A 15,811-nucleotide genomic window follows, 5' to 3' on the forward strand; every position below is an offset into this window, starting at 1 on the left:
AGCGATAGAAAGAGGAAGCAGCTCCGAATCGTCTTAGATCACCTCCTCCCGCTCCCAGCCTGTGGCTTTCAGATTGTCGATGCCCTTGTTGGGATGCGGTTTCGAGGGATCCTTGTACTTGGCCGCATACGGGTTCGGGTCTGTCGCGTGGTCGAGGTTCCCCAAAGTGTGATTGACCTCCCGATGCTTGGCCTCGTCGGCTCGTACATACAGCAAAAGGTCCCGCATCGTCCGCTGCTCTTCCGGCATCTTCCAGTACTGCACCGCAATCTCGGGGGCCTCTAGTTTCTCCCAATGCGGCAGCTTGCCGGTCTCGATGTCCTTGATTGCGCGCGTGTACGTGATCACTGCCTCCTCTTCGAGATAGCCCACGAACCGGTGGCAGATGCGCGGCGACATGAGGTAGGAAAGGAAGAAGCCGTTGAAGAAGACGCCCTGGGCTCCAAGAACCATGAGGCGCATGAACCAGCCCGGCTCGGCCAGCTTGAGGAAGGTCAAGAGATGCATCCGCTCATTGTACGCTTCCTCCAAGAGTGTTTCGATCCTGTGCGGAATAGGTCAGTCGTGCTCGAATAAACGTGGGATGAGGCAAAACACCTACCATCCGTTGTCTCTCTTCATGCGCCGCAAGCTTCGCAGGTGGCGTAACATGCCGCCAACCATGCCCGGTACACCTGCCACACTCTCCAGAAAGACGAACCGTCTCAGCCAGGCTTGCTCTGTCATCTGGAATTTGGCCTCGTGTTCCTTGCCGGCGGGAGGGTGGCGGTAGCCCGTCACCAAGTCCATTCCCCATCGCAGCACACGCACGGTGCCGAGGGCGATCCAGTCGGCCCAATCTTTGGCGTCGCGGTGGGCAATGGTGACTTGGCTCATTTGCTCTTCCGTATAGCTGGGCAAGTCAGCATCCTTTCTCGATTCACAGCTGAGATCGAGTGCACTTACACTGGGTGGACCCAAGCAGTCTCCACCTCCTTGACATGCGGAGCCTTGGGCGGGGGGAAGAACTCCTTGATCTGCTGTTTCTGTGTCGTTGAGATGAATCGCTTGTTGTGTGTTTGCTGATAGTAGTTGTGTCCCAAGGTCGAGCTACCACACCGGAGGCCAGTTATGATAACGACACCTGGGTTGCTGCGCATGGTAAAGCGAAGGCTTGCCTTCGGTAGGGCTACCCTGAGGGGCGCCGTTGCTGTCAGGGAGTTCATTGTAGTGTACGATCAATGATTATCGTGGCGTTGAGGTTCAAGCTGTGTAGCTAGTATGAGAATAGCGCGTTCTGATGCTTCTCAGTTATGATGAAGAAGTATGTGATTGAGGTGATGTGATCTGAATATGTACTGACCACCTTCCAAAGCTACGACCCCTGGACCACGAACTATTTATATGACATTTCAAAACCTAAAATGCAACGAAAAAGTGAAATATTCAATGTACCTGACCTCTACCAAGTATGACTCCCAGTGCATTGGACTGAACCCGTCCTCGGCAGAAATCGGAGTGGCGCCCCCGGGACTGGACTGGACGCAGCGGGACGACCCTGCAAAGTCACGTGGGTCAAAAAAATGAAGACAAAAAAAAAAGAGCCACATCCCATGCGCAGGTTAGTAATGTTCTCAAACTTGCTCAGCCACTATGCGGTGGGAGATGTTGTATGCGATATGATCTCATCTCAGCTGGAGCCTCCACTGATTCCGAGAATGCCAGTCGTTCGAATCCTACCGGAATCGATTCTCGTATACGAATGGTAATGTGCTTGTCGTCGCTTACGTTGGGGCCACCTTTGAGCGTTGTCTACATGTTTTGCGTATCTCCGTCCCTACGCATTTCGCCATGTGAATTCTTCTAATTGAGAGTCAAACGGGGTTGAATGATAGTTTTAATAGAGTATACTTCCTCCCCCCACTAGCGCGTACAGATCCCGGTCGGTCTCTGGGCGAGGGCGTTCAGCCTGCAACCAAACCATACATTAAGTGGGGGTCCCTGGAAAATCAATCGATGAACCATGAATTCAGAAGCGTGGTGTCAAAAGTCTAGAATATTGCCTAATATCGATGCTATCGCAGGCAAATCCAATTCTGCAAGTCCACCAGTGGTTCGAAGAAGGATCAAATGAAGGCGCATTAAGATAGGTACGTAATAAACCAACAGCCAGGCATTGGCATTGTGGCACATGCACTCACTACGCAACCCCCCCTCCCTTCTCCCTTTCACCCAAATCTCAAAGCCTCTTTGTTGGCAACCATAAGCTCGTGTATGCCAACAGAAACACGAATTACCAAGACACAATGCCAAGTCCGATTGGTGTGAGAAAATAGAGAGACATTAGGGCCGTCAGCTAGTCCCACTGACCTGGATTCAAATCTCCGGAGGAGGGGTACGGCGTTCGGTCTCAACCGGAAGGCGAACATCCCTCCGCCGGCCTTTTTTCAGGATTGGCTCGAATGGCATCTGATGGAATCTTTTTCTAGATCGCCGATCGTTGTATAAGTCTCGTTAGCCCTTCGGCGGACCCTAGGATATCACAGAATCTGGTTGGTTGCCCCTGGTGGGCATAGTGTGGTTATACTCAGTAGCAAAAGAAATCTAAGCTTTTGTGTTTGCCACTGGTTGGATTGTTGGGCGAACGGATTGTACAGTCCAGCCTTGGGGTATGTCTCAAGCCCTGATCACAAGATCAGTGTCAATTGCATAGTCATGGGGAAATTGTGGTAATTGGCCTTGAAGGATTCGCGTCAGGATGAGTCCTGTTTTCGTGGCACAGACGGAAAGCAGGAATGAAACGGATGCCTTGTCACCCCCAGCCCTGTCGGGTGAATCCGGGATGCCGTTGGATGTGCAGGAAAGGAGTCAGGCATGCCGAATTTAACTCGGGATTGAGTCGGGACTTGTCTCCAGGGCTGCAACGTCATGGTCCTTCGTTATTATCGTTACGTTGGTTGATCTTCTGTCTCTGAGCGGGATCTGTGCTAGAGTGATGATGTACTGTACCTTCAGATTGTCACCAACTTCGAAAATTATCTCGTGAGCATGCTTTACTACTAACTAGCTAGGCGTATTGTTCGATCTTCGTCTACACAACCCTTTCGAAAAGAGGTGGTCCATCATTGTATACCATTTTCCATATAGCACTGTTGACAGTTGCATTACTAACAGTATTGATGATGACTCTCTTCTCAACACACAGATAAAGATCAAATTCACAACAACAGCAACGCTCCCAACAACACGTACTATCCAATCACTCGATATTCGCAAATCCCGACTCTGATGTCTTATAGCATGCGAAGTTCTCTTCGCCGTCCTTTACGCCAATCTCTTTCTTCTCGACCTTGACAACATGTGCCATACGAGGTCCCTTGCTGATGTCCTTGAGCAACTTCTGCACGGACTCTTCGCTTCCTTGGGCCTCTCCTTCGACCTACGACACCTTAGTATCGGTAATGAGCATTCACATAAGATAGGACTATGAACAGGTGCCAAACGCCTGCGGATCGGTACGTACCCTTCCACAGTGCGTGTTTTTCACCCATCCCCTCAGATTATACTCAGTGGCGCGTCGCTGCGTGAAGTCTCTAGAGGCCGGATTGTCTCATCAGCACGTTCCTTGCTGGAGGTTCAAACTGTCCTAGAGACTGGATATGGGTGTAGTAGCAGGACATACCGGAATCCCACTCCTGCATGACATGGTAAATAAGCCCAAACTCTATACCATCCAGAGAAGGTTTCTTCTAGACAACACATACCTTGCACGGTCCCAGAAACTTTGAATGCGATCTATTGAGGTCAGTAACCGCAGGTTAGATATGAAGACCGATGACGTAGTGCGCATAGAGAGGGCAGATAGCTTCAGCCTCGGCGGATTGGAGAGGGCATACCCGTTGAGATGACATTTTTACGGCTGAGTAGGGTCTTTTCCGGAGCAGAAAATGTGTTGAAATTGAGTCTTTCTGGTTGTATGTCTTGTTCTCGAACTATATCGTGTCTTGTAGTCCGTGATGCGAAGAAGATGTGGTTAGTCATCCACAGGTGCACCGAGGCCGCTTTCCCAACCCGGTAAGCCCAGTCGTGGCCGCGGGGAATTTCCAGATCGGGTTATTGTCCACCCTGCAGCCAATCAGCATTGATGCTTTATGCTCTCTGCTCAAACTACGATGGATGGATATACCGTAGTAAGTACCGATCAATTTCATAAGGAATGGATTCAATTTTTACAGCTACTATAGCTTTACAAGCATCGCATGGCATGAACATATACATATGCTCTGATTGCCCAAAGATGCAAATCTCTTACACACCAAGGTTGTAAGGTTACTAATGAGAGGAACTGCTCCCCGCCCGCGGGTTAGTCTGTAGGACACGCTCCGCTCCGCCCCTGAACCAAAAATGGAACCGTCGGGCGGTGATCTCCCCCAGAGTTCCTCTTGTTAACTCTCCGCACTTGCACTCCGTTCCTTTTGTCCACCACTTCGTCCACCTGAGAAATTACACTACTCCTCACGAGATGCCGGTGCCAGAATGACTGTCTCACCTATTGCCTGGTTTGCGCGATTGTACTCCCTCGACACACTCGACACTCGTTTCACTGCCTCTGCAATTACTCCCGCCAAAGTCGCTGCGGCTGACGCGCGACCTGCCTCTGCTAAAGATGCCCACGGTGCTGCCATTGCCCGCAACGCCTCGCCATCGAAATGGAACACCTTTGAATTCTATATATACTACATCATCTTCTTGGTCGCAGTGCCGTTGATGTTCACCACTGTCATTGGGGTGTCACAGGGTATATCTGTGCCTGTGAGCGTGTGAGGAGAAATGGCTGATGATTTTGGCAGAGAGCCACTCCACTTACGCAACATATGCCCACCTACTCGAGGACGGATGGATTCCTGGTCGCAAAGTTGTATGTATGGTCGCGCTGAAAGTGTTCGAACTGTAATTAATGTTGTTCGAATGTTTAGGACAATTCGGACGCGCAGTATTCCGGTTTCCGCGAGAACGTTCCCTACCTCCTCATTCTTCTAGTCGGCCATCCATTGCTTCGCCGCGTCTACAATCGATATGTCAGTCCAGTCAACTTAGACCGTACGAAGACTTCTCCAACCCTGGCACTCGGAGATGCGCGTCTCAAACAGCGGACAACTTTTGATTACTACTTCGCTTTCGTCTTCATCGTTGCCCTACACGGCATCTCCGCGCTCAAAGTTCTCACGATCCTCTACATCAACTATCAACTCGCCAAATCACTACCTCGAAAATATATTCCCGCAGCTACCTGGACCTTCAACATCGCGACCCTGTTCGCCAATGAGCTCTGCGCCGGCTATCCGCTTGAGCGCTTGGCTTCTCTGGTGGTACCCTCCGTCGACGCTGCAAAGGAAGTGCCCACTTTAGTGCTGTGGGCTCGTTCCCTGGACGAGTTCGGAGGGATTATTCCACGTTGGGAGATCTTGTTCAACATCACGGTGCTCCGTCTGATCAGCTTCAACATGGACTATTACTGGAGCCTGGACTATCCCGCTTCGAGTCCTATTGAAGTAAGTCCCAGTGAATCTCAAATGAAAACCACCCCTAACAAGCATAAGAAGAAGCAACTCGATCCGGCCGCACTATCTGAGCGAGACAGGGTCAGCATCCCGGCCGAGCGCTCTGCATTCAACGGCCGCCACTATATTGCATATGTGCTTTACGCACCTCTCTACTTGACGGGACCCATCCTGACCTTCAATGACTATATCTCTCAACAAAGATATGCACCGCCATCTCTCACTACCGCAAGAACAACCCTCTACGGCATCCGCTTCTTTCTCACGCTGCTTGCAATGGAGTTGATCCTCCACTACATCTACGCAGTCGCAATCTCCAAGGCCTCGCCCGACTGGTCCCTGTACACAGCCGGCCAACTCAGCATGCTCGCCTACTTCAATCTGCACATCATCTGGCTCAAGCTCCTCATCCCCTGGCGCTTCTTCCGCTTCTGGGCCCTGGTAGACGGTATCGACCCCCCGGAGAACATGATCCGCTGCGTCTCCAACAACTACTCCCCCCTGGCGTTCTGGCGCGCATGGCACCGCTCCTTCAACCGCTGGATCATCCGCTACCTCTACGTGCCCCTCGGCGGTGGCAGCGGGCCCCGCGGGCGCGGTAACTCGTCGGGGATATCCGCCAAGGGCCGCCAGATCTTCAACACGCTCATCGTGTTCACCTTCGTCGCCCTCTGGCACGACATCAACCTGCGCCTGCTAATGTGGGGCTGGCTCATCACGCTGTTCGTGCTACCCGAGGTCATCGGCTCGCTGCTCTTCCCTGCCAGCCGCTGGCGCTCGCGCCCTACAGCTTACCGGATGATCACTGGAGTTGGGGCTGTGGCCAACGTCCTGATGATGATGGTGGCCAACCTGGTCGGTTTCGCGTTGGGAATTGATGGCCTCAAGGGCCTCCTAGCATCGATCTTGGGCTCGTGGGCCGGGATTGTCTATATCGTTTCAGCGTGCTGTGCGCTATTCGTTGGCATTCAGGTGATGTTTGAGATTCGCGAGGAGGAAGCTCGCGCGGGCATCAACCTGAAATGCTGATCCTTGCGCCTACTTACTCAGCGCTGCTCTTCCCTCAATGATCACGCATCATCAGCTCAAATAGACGAAGTCTGATATTTTGAGTCGGCTCTACTAAGCATATAGTTTCTTTCCATTACTTCTTGGCTTGGTATAGTAGTATACATATATAAAACAGACACATGGTATATCACTTGGAATGATCCAGCACCAGACACCGAAAAAACAAAAGCACCCAGTCAGTTTCCTTATTATCACTCGTTTGAACATCTAGTTCTGAACCCACGCCCCCAGCACAACCCAGTCCCAGAAGAAAAACCATCAAAAGAACGCCCCACACCTCGAATCCTCGTGTACCTTATAACACGTTAACCCGCACGTCCGCGCATGGCAGTTCTTGCACCGTATCTTCCCCCAGTACCCGCACATGCAGCAAAAATACCGCGGCGAGCGGCGGGGCGCGAGCGGCGGCCCCGCGCGCGAGGCGTTGTAGGTTAACGGCGGCTCGGCCAGGAGGGCCTGCATGATGCGCTCCGACGGGGCAGTGGGGAGGTACGAGCGGAGTAAAGGGTTGGAGTCGTGCTCGGAGCGGATGAGGGTTGTGGTATTTGGTTTGGATTCTTCTTCTGCTATTGCTGCTGCTTCCCCCGTTTCGGGGGTGGTTGTGGCTGCTGCTGCTGAGGGAGAGGTGGATTCGGGGGCTGCTGAGGGGGTTGGCTGGGCTGTTGAGGCGCGGGAGGAGGGTCCGGTTGTTGTTCCTGTTTGTTTCTTCGTGGAGCGGGATGGTGTGTCTTTTGCGGGGATAGGGGTGGAGCTGCGGCGGAGGGAGGAGGGGGTCGTTGCGGCTGTAGAGGCGGGTTTTGCAATACGGTTGAGGGGATTGGCGGTTGTCGTGGTGGTTGTCGTGGTGGTGTTGGTTTGGTTCGTGGAGGCGGAGGCGAGGGCGGCTTCTTCGTCGTCGAGGTAGTTGCGGAAGGTCTTTTGGGATTGCAGGATGCGGCGGACATTAGAGGTTGTCTTTGTGCGTGTTCCTGTTGTTATTCGCGACCCAAATGGGTTGGTTGTTAGTTTGGGGAGACTTGAAGGATTTGGAGATTTCTGATTGATATAATAGGTCGCTAGAGTTGGGAAGCCATGCGCGCTCACTGCTCGCCGTGCTGCTGGAAGAAAGCAAATAGGGAGGAGAAGATCGTACCTCGCGGAGCAGCAGGCTCTTTCTGCCTCACAGGAACGGGAATGTGAACATCACGATGGTTCTCGCGATCGAGTTCCGCCAAATGACGCACGATCGCGTTGGTCTGTCGGGAGGATAGATCTGTTCGGCCGGGGTCGCGGATGCCGCGTTTGCGGCCGATGGTGGGTGTGATGGCTGCTTTGGCAGGGTCGAAGCCTCGATCGGGCACGTAGGTCCAGCCCGGGGTGGCGTGGGTCGTAGACCCGGGCAGCAGCTCGACGTGGTACATTCTTCTTTGCCTTGGTGGGAAGGTTTTTCGTATTCTGCAACGGCCGATTATCGAAAAGCCACCGAGCAGGGAGAAAGACGGCGGCGATAAGAGCAAGCCGGGAGAAAAATAACTAGATGGGATGGGACCGGCGACGAAAGGCGGTGGGTGAGTAGATTGTTTGCTGTGTTTGCAGCCTCGTATTCCGATGACGCCAGCAGTCCGCCTCGTTTCCCCCCCGAAGTACAACGCGTTGCAGATCTTCGCCTTCACGAAAGTATATAGGATTGATCTCACATTGAATATGTATCTCTGCTGCCAGACTTACTCGAATAAGTAACATCTGCATATACCGTTGAGAGCATACACATAGCCCCTCATCAATGAAATTTTACGATGCTCGTTCCCACAGAAACTGCGTCTGAGGAAGCAGGTCAAAATACTATGCTAAGGCCCGTGGGGCGATGAACTCCGGCAGAAGTAGTAATTGGAAACAAACAGACCCTTGATATCAGAACGGAGAAGAAGAAAGAAGACCGTGGCAGTAGATATGCTGTCCGGTTATTTAGTCTTTTTGAGTTGGTCGACCTTGGCTTCTAGCTCGCCGATATAGGTGTGCAGCTTTTGAGTAGCCGTTTGAAGAGCCTGACGGCGATTAGCAAAAGGTATCTTCGGTGTGAAAAATCAGAGGGGAGGACGCACATAAATATCTTCAGTCAACATCTCATTGGAAATTCTGTACTCGGCCAGTACATAGTAATAGACGGCAACGCCGGCAGCAAGCGAGCCGGAGAGGAAGCCGAAGATTCTGTAAATCAGGAATTGTCAGCCCCACAAGACAAAAGATAAGTATGTCAAAGATATCAAGCAGTGCTAGCATAGGTTGGTTGCTGTACCCTCCACGGAATGCGCCCACGGGCTTCTTCGCAGGTAGAGTGGCAGCTGCCTCCTTCATGGAAGATGAGGCCGCAAAGCTCCGCGTCGGAACGAAGACCGGCTTGGTCGCGGCGGCGCGCCGTGCCAGCGATAACACTCTTCGAGTCGCATTCATGGTCAGACACTGAAGGCAGATCTAGCGTGAAGATCAGTAAAAAGTATAAGAAAGCTAATCACAGCTATCAAAGTGACCATGTGAGGACTTACGTGGTATAAGTAAGTGTGTCTGCGGTGGATGCGGAGGAAAAGGGAGCTTGGGTGGAGAAAGTGACGTTTGGTGGCCAGCCAGTTGGGCCGAGGATGTTTACTACTAAGTTCTCCATGTACTGCTGCCTCCCGGGACCCAATTACTTTTGACACCTCTATTTTTCAGTTCCCACCTACTCATGTCAATTGCCGATTTCCAGCTTTGCGGTCGTCTTGGGCTTATTTTCTTTTCCGCTTCTCCAGAATATTCCATCATAGAATTCCAGCTATTTTTAACAGACTGATTGCTACCGCGTCTAAACGGATACATGTGGACTGACGCCTTGACACCCAACACCTCGATCGCTGAAAATGCCACTTCTATCCCAATATAGATGAATGCGCGCTGTTGCGTGCCTCTCGCAACTAAATTAGATTGCTGGCCATAATAGACAAAGCAGACTGCTATGCATCAACAATAACCCCAAGCAGCCGCGGAACCCTAATTGGCCATGGTGCTTTCGTCGAAGATGTCCGCCAACAAGTCATTCAAGCAGGCATCCAACCGTGGCTGACCCATGCTGTAAGTGCTTTCAAATGCGTGAATGCTAAGCTGGTCGAAGAATGGCCGAAGTACCCGATCGACAATCTCATCCTTAGCTGTCTCCCGAAGCCAGTCCGCAGTGAGACTCGGTTGTTTCACCCCTTGACTGAGGTTAGCCGCTTCTCCAGCCCCATCAGTCGATGTAACTCCGCGCATGCCCAAGCTCTGAGAGACTTCGTCCGCAAGCGCCATTGGCTCAAAGCGCTCCGGTGGATAGATAGCGTCGATGGTATCGGTGACATAAAGCCACTCTAGAAGTTGGAAGTCATCCGGTGCGAGTACGAGTAGCGTGTCTAACAACTTGCATGCCTGCAGCAACGCATATGGATTGTACACCTCTTGTTGCGGTCCCAGCGGCACGGCAGATATAGCTTCCTGCAGTTCCGCATTGATGAGTGGCCAGAAGGTGGAAAGTGCTGTCGCAGAGCTTTTAAGTGCGAGAGCACGCAGAGCCATGAATATTTCAGCGCGAGTTGTTGAGGATGGGGACGAAGTACTCGTCGCCCCAAGTAGGTCTTCCAGTTTCTGCAAAAGGGCGGGTAATTCTCCAATATAGTAGTCACTGTTGGCAGACAAGATGAGCAGACTGATGCGGCGCAGGTTCAATTGCGCTTTGCGGTCAGCTTCCAGTCGAGCAGCAGACGCCCCGACACCAAACATAATACCTGCTGTACTCGGCGGCGGGAGGCGAGACAGCACCTCAGACAAGCGATCCTTGTCTGCGAGAACCCACTGTCGCAAGAGGCTCAGCCATCCGTCCCGAACCAAATCCATTTGCATTCCAAAGAATCTAGGGTCATTGAATGCATCTGCTATGTCTTTTCTCCAAACTTTAGCAGCCGACGGCACTTTAGCTATGTGCTGGAACAGAGTCATAAAATTATGGTTGAGGTTGTTCGGGAAAAGTCGCGAGCGAAAGAGGGGTCCGATCACATTCGTGGAAATGCCGGTTACTGCAGAAGTAATCCGGTCAGAATCAGCGAGCGTGACTGTGAATGCAGGCATAGATGTCGCAAGAATGCTGAGCATGTCGTCAGGTCCGATGTTCGGTGAGGGCGAACTGTCGTAGTCAACAGACCCGCGGCTTAGGGAAGACTCTTGTGCAAGACCCATGGGCTTGCTCGTCCAGATTGCAGTCAAAAGACGAAGAAGTACGTCCTATTATCAGTTAGCAAGTGCTTCGGAGAATAAGCCAGGATGTCGTTGCATACCCCGAGTTCTTTTCTCATTCGTCGATCCTCACCGAAGCTGGTATTCTCCAATTTCGCCCCAAGGATCGCTGCGAACTCAACCAACCGTGGGAGAATCTGTCGATGTGGGAATGGGTTGCTCAGCACATCGCGAAGGAATGTGGTGCAATCGGCCCAAATTTCATTGAGCACATCGTCGTCGAGCGACCTGGCATATGCCACCAGAAATCCGGCTAATTCGGATTCAGTGAGGCTTGCCGTCAATGTCGACTTGCGGCTCGGCTCTAACGCTGCTGGATTGGTCCTTGTATAAATGGAATTGAACACAGCTGGGATAGCGATCTTCGGTCTTGAGCCGTCCAAAGTGTGGAGTAGGCTCATAATCAATGACGAGGTCTCGCTGTCAGATTTCGTCCACATTTCCACAGCGGTTTCAAGACATTCAAGTGCCTCTGCATCGAAGAGATGTTCAAGAATTCGACGCGATCTATTCCTCATGCGCAGAGACGTGTATTGGAACGAGGCTATTGATTCTGCGTCTTGAGGTAATGTACTCCGCTCCACGGCACCCCAAGACCAGATAGTGAAGCAAAGCCTCACGGCATCCTGGAAGCAGAGCAAAACAGTCAATCGGTTATTCGCTGCCGCCGTCCGCGTGTGGTTCGATTCAGAAGAGAACACCCCGGAGACCATATTGCCAAAGAATCCATGGTTGTGGTCAGGGCTCTTGACAGCGGGAGTGTTTGCCTCCTCAATCAGCAATCGCTCATGGGCAGTAGCAATGCAGGTTTCGAGAGCGCTCAGGAGAGCAATTGTGGCATACTCCGATCGGTCATCAGGCCAACCTTCCGTACGCTTAAATGCGAGTTGCAGGCTCGCATAGCAAAGTTGAATCTCTTTACAGAGCGACTCGACAAGCATCAACAATATTTGAAATATTGACCCCGCGTACAATGGGAGGACTTCACAAAGAAGGACAGTCCACTTATCCACAATTGCCCTAGAATTTTTGGAGCCAATGCCTTTGAGAAGGCATTCGAGAAGTTGTTGAGGCGGTTGCGGTAGGGCAGGCAACGCAGGTATTCTCTCTGGCTTGTCACTTGTGAAAGACAAAATCGAGGGACTTGTCAAGCGCTCACGAGAGCTTGTCCGGTTGTGTTTCGGTCTGGGAGGAGGAGGTGGCAGATATGCTTGCGCAAAGCGGACTTTCAGCGCTGCGAGAAGAGTATCTATCAAGTCTCCTTGGATGATATCATTCGCGCCATGATCGAGGAAAGAAGAGAGTTTGTCAACCAGGAATGTGTCTATTCCAGACTCAATCACCTCTTCAGCTGCAGGACCCAAGAGGAGCTGCCGCATGACGAGCAATGAAGTTTGTTGGAGTCTGATTGTGTCCGAGTCGTGAGCACTTGTCGCTGTCTGCTCGCTGATCACTTTCAGACTGGCTTGAAAGATGATGGTATGAAGGCTCTGGAGTCCAGCACTGTCTGCAGAGATGTCAGAATAATATCTTGGGGCTTGGGGACATCCCAACACACCTTCTGAGGCATGCACATCTATGCGCTTGTCGGTTTGCGACAGCGTCTGGGTGAGAAGCGTAACCCAACCGTTGTGGGAAAGTGTAGAGATTATGTTAGAGATTGTCCGAAGCAGATAGTCGCATTCTCTATAGTCATCGGGTGACACGGCTTGATTTTCTTCGCCCTGTTCCTCAAGATTCGCGTGAAAGAGACGATCGAGCCTTGAAACTACTATACGGAAAACCCTATCTTTGGTCAGTATTTTGAATCAGAGACAGAGAAGACTTCAATACAGTCCGAGCGTTTTCGTTCTAGGGCGATTATTGCCTCGTCAGGCAAAAGAAAGGCAAACAACTTACTTGTGCATCGATGGCAGATCCTGAAGCCAACGTTGGACGACCCGCGAATTCTCGTTTGAAGGTTGGGAGAGGAGATCCAGAACGATGAAAAGTGGGCGCTCAAGCATTGAAGCTTGATACCCTTTCCCCGACTCAAGAGAGCTCGAAAGGCGCTTAGGTGGAAGCTCATAATTGCCTTGATGACTGTGGTTCCATAGGACAAAATATCTTCCGAGTTGCTCGCCTGTCAGTCCCTTAAAAGGCGCTGAGGACACCGATCCAACCATGAAGGATGTTAAAGCTGCTTCAACAAGATGGTCCGACCAAGAGACGGAGTGCAATTGCCACAAACAACGGACCGCTTCAACATGAAATTTTGGACTCATTGGGGAGAGAAATTGCCACAATCGTTCAACAAGCGCGGGAATAACATCTGATACATCTTCATAGCTGATGTAGTAACCTGTGGTATTGATGAGATACAGATTGGTGACTGCAGAGGCGATTGACGAGATAGTAGCAAAGCAGGCGGTGGATTTCTGAACTTGGTCGGCGTCAACACGTTTACATAGCGAAAGATATAGGCGTCTGTCGCGCAAAATCCGCGTTCGCGGGAGCTTCTTCAGTAACACAATGAGGAGATTGATCTGATCGTGCAATCGCGTGGTGTTCGTCTGCTCTTCGAGAGCGGCGATGGCTTGTTCATGTGCATTTCGAATGATCAGCTCGCCCAGCTGTTTTGGAGCGAATGGTACAGGTTGTGGATCGAGGCTGTTTTTGCTTTGATCGTAGAAGGTATGGATTGTGCTCAGAATGTCAGACTCAGCCATATCGACACTTGACTTGTCTCCTGCTTTGGGTGCGTCGGGTTTTCTTGTGAAGGACCTCTCGATCAGTAAATCTGTCAGAGAGTCCATGACTTTCAACAATGCTGCTGAAATAAGTTGCAGCTGGTCCAGACTCGCTGCCGAGTGGCTTAACGAGGATAGCTCCCTCATTTTGACAATAGTGGACAAGGTCAACAGAGGGATGTGAATTGCAATCATGTCCTCTTCTCGAACGTTGAAATTCTCGAGTATAAAGTGAGCAAGCTCCAAATTATTCAGTATGTCGTCCATTTTGGAAGAGAAGTCTTGAGACTTCCAGTCGATGAGACGGAGGAGTTCCGAAAAAATGACGCCGCTTTCGACGCCGTCGAAGAATGAGCTGGCACTTCGATAGACTTCCTCGAATTGACTTTTCGAAGCTCCCTGTCCAAATGCTTGCACACTTCGGATGATTGGCAGGAATATTTCCGGAATGATGTAACCACCGACCTCCCATCTGTCCAGCAATGATAGCGAGATCCGAAATGGCTTCGTCTTCTCCGACGGCACGGTAGTCTCATGCTCAATCATTCGCAGGAGGCCTCTGACCAGTGGGGTCAGCCCGAATCTGCTGAAGTACTCCGAGGGTGAGAGCTCTTTCCGATCGCTTGAAGATTGATCTGTGCCCTCCGAGACAGAATTGCGAGCTTCGAATGATGGATGCTCGTTCGAGGACTCAGGCCCGAGAAGCCAGGCCCATAATCTCCGATTCAGACTCATGTCTCGCCTGGCAACCACTCCTACAGCTGCTGCGATGAGTCTTTGAAGGTCGTCACTGGTGATTTTTGCTTGCAGGATTGGCGAACTGAGCGGCAAGTGGGTGACTAGTAAATCAAGAAAGTTCCGCTGAACGAGTACCTGCTCGTCGGCGAGACCGGTCGCGAAACAGCGTATGAGCAGCCCAGGCTCGGGAACTATAACTGACTCTGCCGCAGCTAAAATAGCTTCTTGACTGTCCATGGGGTCATTCGACAAATCCTTGGACGGCCGGCGATCTGTGTTGCCCAGTTTTGGGAGATAGCGACTCAAATAGGCGAGGACACCAGCACGTCGACTAGGACTTGTGATTGAGGCTAGGAAAAGACATTGCCAGAAATAATGGCCTCCTGAGGTAGCAGATCCCGCAGCTTTTTGTGTCTCCATGGCGCTAGCAATGTCGCGGAACTTGTTGATCAGTCGCAGTGTGGGTTCAAAGTCATCGCTTGTCTCTTCTTCTAGTCCGGGAAGCAGAGCCAGTATGATGGCCTTCAATGCCGGACGGATAGCCCATGGCTCTAGACTGCATATATGCGTTTCCACCAGCGTTAGGAAGAGCGGCCGGACAGTGAGGGATGCGAATGTGAGCGTTGGCGCGATGCCTGGCATGTACAATGGCAAGTCATTCGACAAACCCTCCGGCTACGAGGCAGTACTAGCGGTTAGCGAGTGAAATTTTTGGCTTCAAAACGGGGAGACAGACCTTGATCAAAGCAAATATGTACGAGTATACTTCCAACGCTTTCTGGTGCACGCCCGACGGCAAGGAAGGATTGAGGCATTGCGCAAGCCGCTTGGAAACGAGTGCTTTGTGTGGAACTATGGGAATATCCGTCGGGTGGGATTGCAGCGCCTATACAGCTAGTATCAGCACCATCTACTCGACTGCTCTAAGGATAGGATGGTTGTACTTTTAAAAGTCGGCTCAGGAAGGAGATGTAATCCGCCCACTCCTGCAGAGCGGTATCGAACAACGACAGGGCTCGCTCGACGGTCGACGCATAACGGCGGTAATTCTTGTCTTTTCTCAAGGGCTCTAGAGTAAACCAGATCTATCAGTCTGAGTTGCATGATTGCAATAGTAATACAAGAACGCAGGGCGCAAATCACCGACCTTCCTTGCCCCGTAGTCGGGACCGCGTAAGAGAGCTTTCGGAGCTTGCGGGGGAGTGCGACCTCGGAAACGAGCTCGGATCAAGGCTCATTGTGAGAATGTCGGGTAGTCGATGATGTCCTGGGCGGGTATCTGTCGATCGCAGTTCGTCATGATTTGATTTAAATCATCAAGTTAGCATGTGGATTATGGATTAGTTGGTTGGGGAATATCGATCCCAGGCCAGCAGGCGGACATGTTTCCGTTTATCTGGCGTCGGTCGCCCGCCTGTCGGAAACTCCGCCGGGTCGATCCCGTGCTCCACGTCAAAG

At 51.6% G+C, this 15,811-nt stretch overlaps 6 protein-coding genes across 6 annotated transcripts; 1 reads left to right on the top strand and 5 right to left on the bottom strand.

The window, feature by feature from the left end:
• Nucleotides 1–33: 33 nt before the first annotated feature.
• On the bottom strand, nucleotides 34–1,205 carry BP01DRAFT_294026 (alternative oxidase; the record flags this gene model as incomplete). Its single annotated transcript, XM_025571752.1, has 3 exons — nucleotides 34–544; nucleotides 602–892; nucleotides 946–1,205. 3 exons carry the CDS (start codon nucleotides 1,203–1,205, stop codon nucleotides 34–36), a joined length of 1,062 nt encoding a protein of 353 aa, XP_025432519.1.
• A 2,033-nt stretch (nucleotides 1,206–3,238) lies between these two features.
• Nucleotides 3,239–3,890, bottom strand: BP01DRAFT_381588 (acylphosphatase; the record flags this gene model as incomplete). The annotated part of the gene is made up of 5 exons (XM_025577318.1): nucleotides 3,239–3,418; nucleotides 3,503–3,572; nucleotides 3,662–3,674; nucleotides 3,744–3,774; nucleotides 3,876–3,890. The coding sequence occupies 5 exons, from the start codon at nucleotides 3,888–3,890 to the stop codon at nucleotides 3,239–3,241; spliced, it is 309 nt and encodes a 102-aa protein (XP_025432520.1).
• Nucleotides 3,891–4,433: 543 nt separating this feature from the next.
• BP01DRAFT_355553 (putative glycerol:H+ symporter (Gup1)) lies at nucleotides 4,434–6,723 on the top strand. The gene is made up of 4 exons (XM_025574723.1): nucleotides 4,434–4,777; nucleotides 4,830–4,897; nucleotides 4,956–5,531; nucleotides 5,580–6,723. Exons 1-4 carry the CDS (start codon nucleotides 4,516–4,518, stop codon nucleotides 6,567–6,569), a joined length of 1,896 nt encoding a protein of 631 aa, XP_025432521.1. The 5' UTR covers nucleotides 4,434–4,515; the 3' UTR covers nucleotides 6,570–6,723.
• Nucleotides 6,724–6,869: 146 nt separating this feature from the next.
• On the bottom strand, nucleotides 6,870–8,087 carry BP01DRAFT_415012 (putative HIT finger domain protein; the record flags this gene model as incomplete). Its single annotated transcript, XM_025579101.1, has 3 exons — nucleotides 7,744–8,087; nucleotides 7,392–7,579; nucleotides 6,870–7,316 (listed from the first exon to the last, which is right to left on the bottom strand). The coding sequence occupies exons 1-3, from the start codon at nucleotides 8,009–8,011 to the stop codon at nucleotides 6,870–6,872; spliced, it is 903 nt and encodes a 300-aa protein (XP_025432522.1). The 5' UTR covers nucleotides 8,012–8,087.
• A 188-nt stretch (nucleotides 8,088–8,275) lies between these two features.
• BP01DRAFT_316565 (uncharacterized protein) lies at nucleotides 8,276–8,995 on the bottom strand. Its single transcript, XM_025572590.1, has 3 exons — nucleotides 8,887–8,995; nucleotides 8,693–8,798; nucleotides 8,276–8,635 (listed from the first exon to the last, which is right to left on the bottom strand). Exons 1-3 carry the CDS (start codon nucleotides 8,943–8,945, stop codon nucleotides 8,552–8,554), a joined length of 249 nt encoding a protein of 82 aa, XP_025432523.1. The 5' UTR covers nucleotides 8,946–8,995; the 3' UTR covers nucleotides 8,276–8,551.
• Nucleotides 8,996–9,329: 334 nt separating this feature from the next.
• Nucleotides 9,330–15,692, bottom strand: BP01DRAFT_337991 (cellular morphogenesis regulator DopA). Its single transcript, XM_025573308.1, has 7 exons — nucleotides 15,501–15,692; nucleotides 15,298–15,422; nucleotides 15,090–15,239; nucleotides 12,786–15,028; nucleotides 12,445–12,671; nucleotides 10,928–12,393; nucleotides 9,330–10,874 (listed from the first exon to the last, which is right to left on the bottom strand). The coding sequence occupies exons 1-7, from the start codon at nucleotides 15,589–15,591 to the stop codon at nucleotides 9,615–9,617; spliced, it is 5,562 nt and encodes a 1,853-aa protein (XP_025432524.1). The 5' UTR covers nucleotides 15,592–15,692; the 3' UTR covers nucleotides 9,330–9,614.
• Between the last annotated feature and the right edge of the window lie 119 nt (nucleotides 15,693–15,811).

The sequence above is a fragment of the Aspergillus saccharolyticus genome (genome assembly GCF_003184585.1).
Source record: "Aspergillus saccharolyticus JOP 1030-1 unplaced genomic scaffold BP01scaffold_10, whole genome shotgun sequence".
Classification (NCBI taxonomy): Eukaryota; Fungi; Ascomycota; class Eurotiomycetes; order Eurotiales; family Aspergillaceae; genus Aspergillus; species Aspergillus saccharolyticus.

What these genes read in the sequence shown, in the direction of transcription:
- BP01DRAFT_355553 (XM_025574723.1), top strand. Translation starts at nt 4,516, where the DNA reads ATGACTGTCTCACCTATTGCCTGGTTTGCGCGATTGTACTCCCTCGAC. An exon ending in GGATTCCTGGTCGCAAAGTT is followed by an intron (nt 4,898 to 4,955) that starts GTATGTATGGTC and finishes TCGAATGTTTAG; the next exon opens with GACAATTCGGACGCGCAGTA. An exon ending in CCGCTTCGAGTCCTATTGAA is followed by an intron (nt 5,532 to 5,579) that starts GTAAGTCCCAGT and finishes AACAAGCATAAG; the next exon opens with AAGAAGCAACTCGATCCGGC.
- BP01DRAFT_316565 (XM_025572590.1), bottom strand. Translation starts at nt 8,945, where the DNA reads ATGAAGGAGGCAGCTGCCACTCTACCTGCGAAGAAGCCCGTGGGCGCA. An exon ending in GTGGGCGCATTCCGTGGAGG is followed by an intron (nt 8,799 to 8,886) that starts GTACAGCAACCA and finishes CCTGATTTACAG; the next exon opens with AATCTTCGGCTTCCTCTCCG. An exon ending in TGTTGACTGAAGATATTTAT is followed by an intron (nt 8,636 to 8,692) that starts GTGCGTCCTCCC and finishes AATCGCCGTCAG; the next exon opens with GCTCTTCAAACGGCTACTCA.
- BP01DRAFT_337991 (XM_025573308.1), bottom strand. Translation starts at nt 15,591, where the DNA reads ATGAGCCTTGATCCGAGCTCGTTTCCGAGGTCGCACTCCCCCGCAAGC. An exon ending in GATCTGCCATCGATGCACAA is followed by an intron (nt 12,672 to 12,785) that starts GTAAGTTGTTTG and finishes GACCAAAGATAG; the next exon opens with GGTTTTCCGTATAGTAGTTT. An exon ending in GAATGAGAAAAGAACTCGGG is followed by an intron (nt 10,875 to 10,927) that starts GTATGCAACGAC and finishes AACTGATAATAG; the next exon opens with GACGTACTTCTTCGTCTTTT.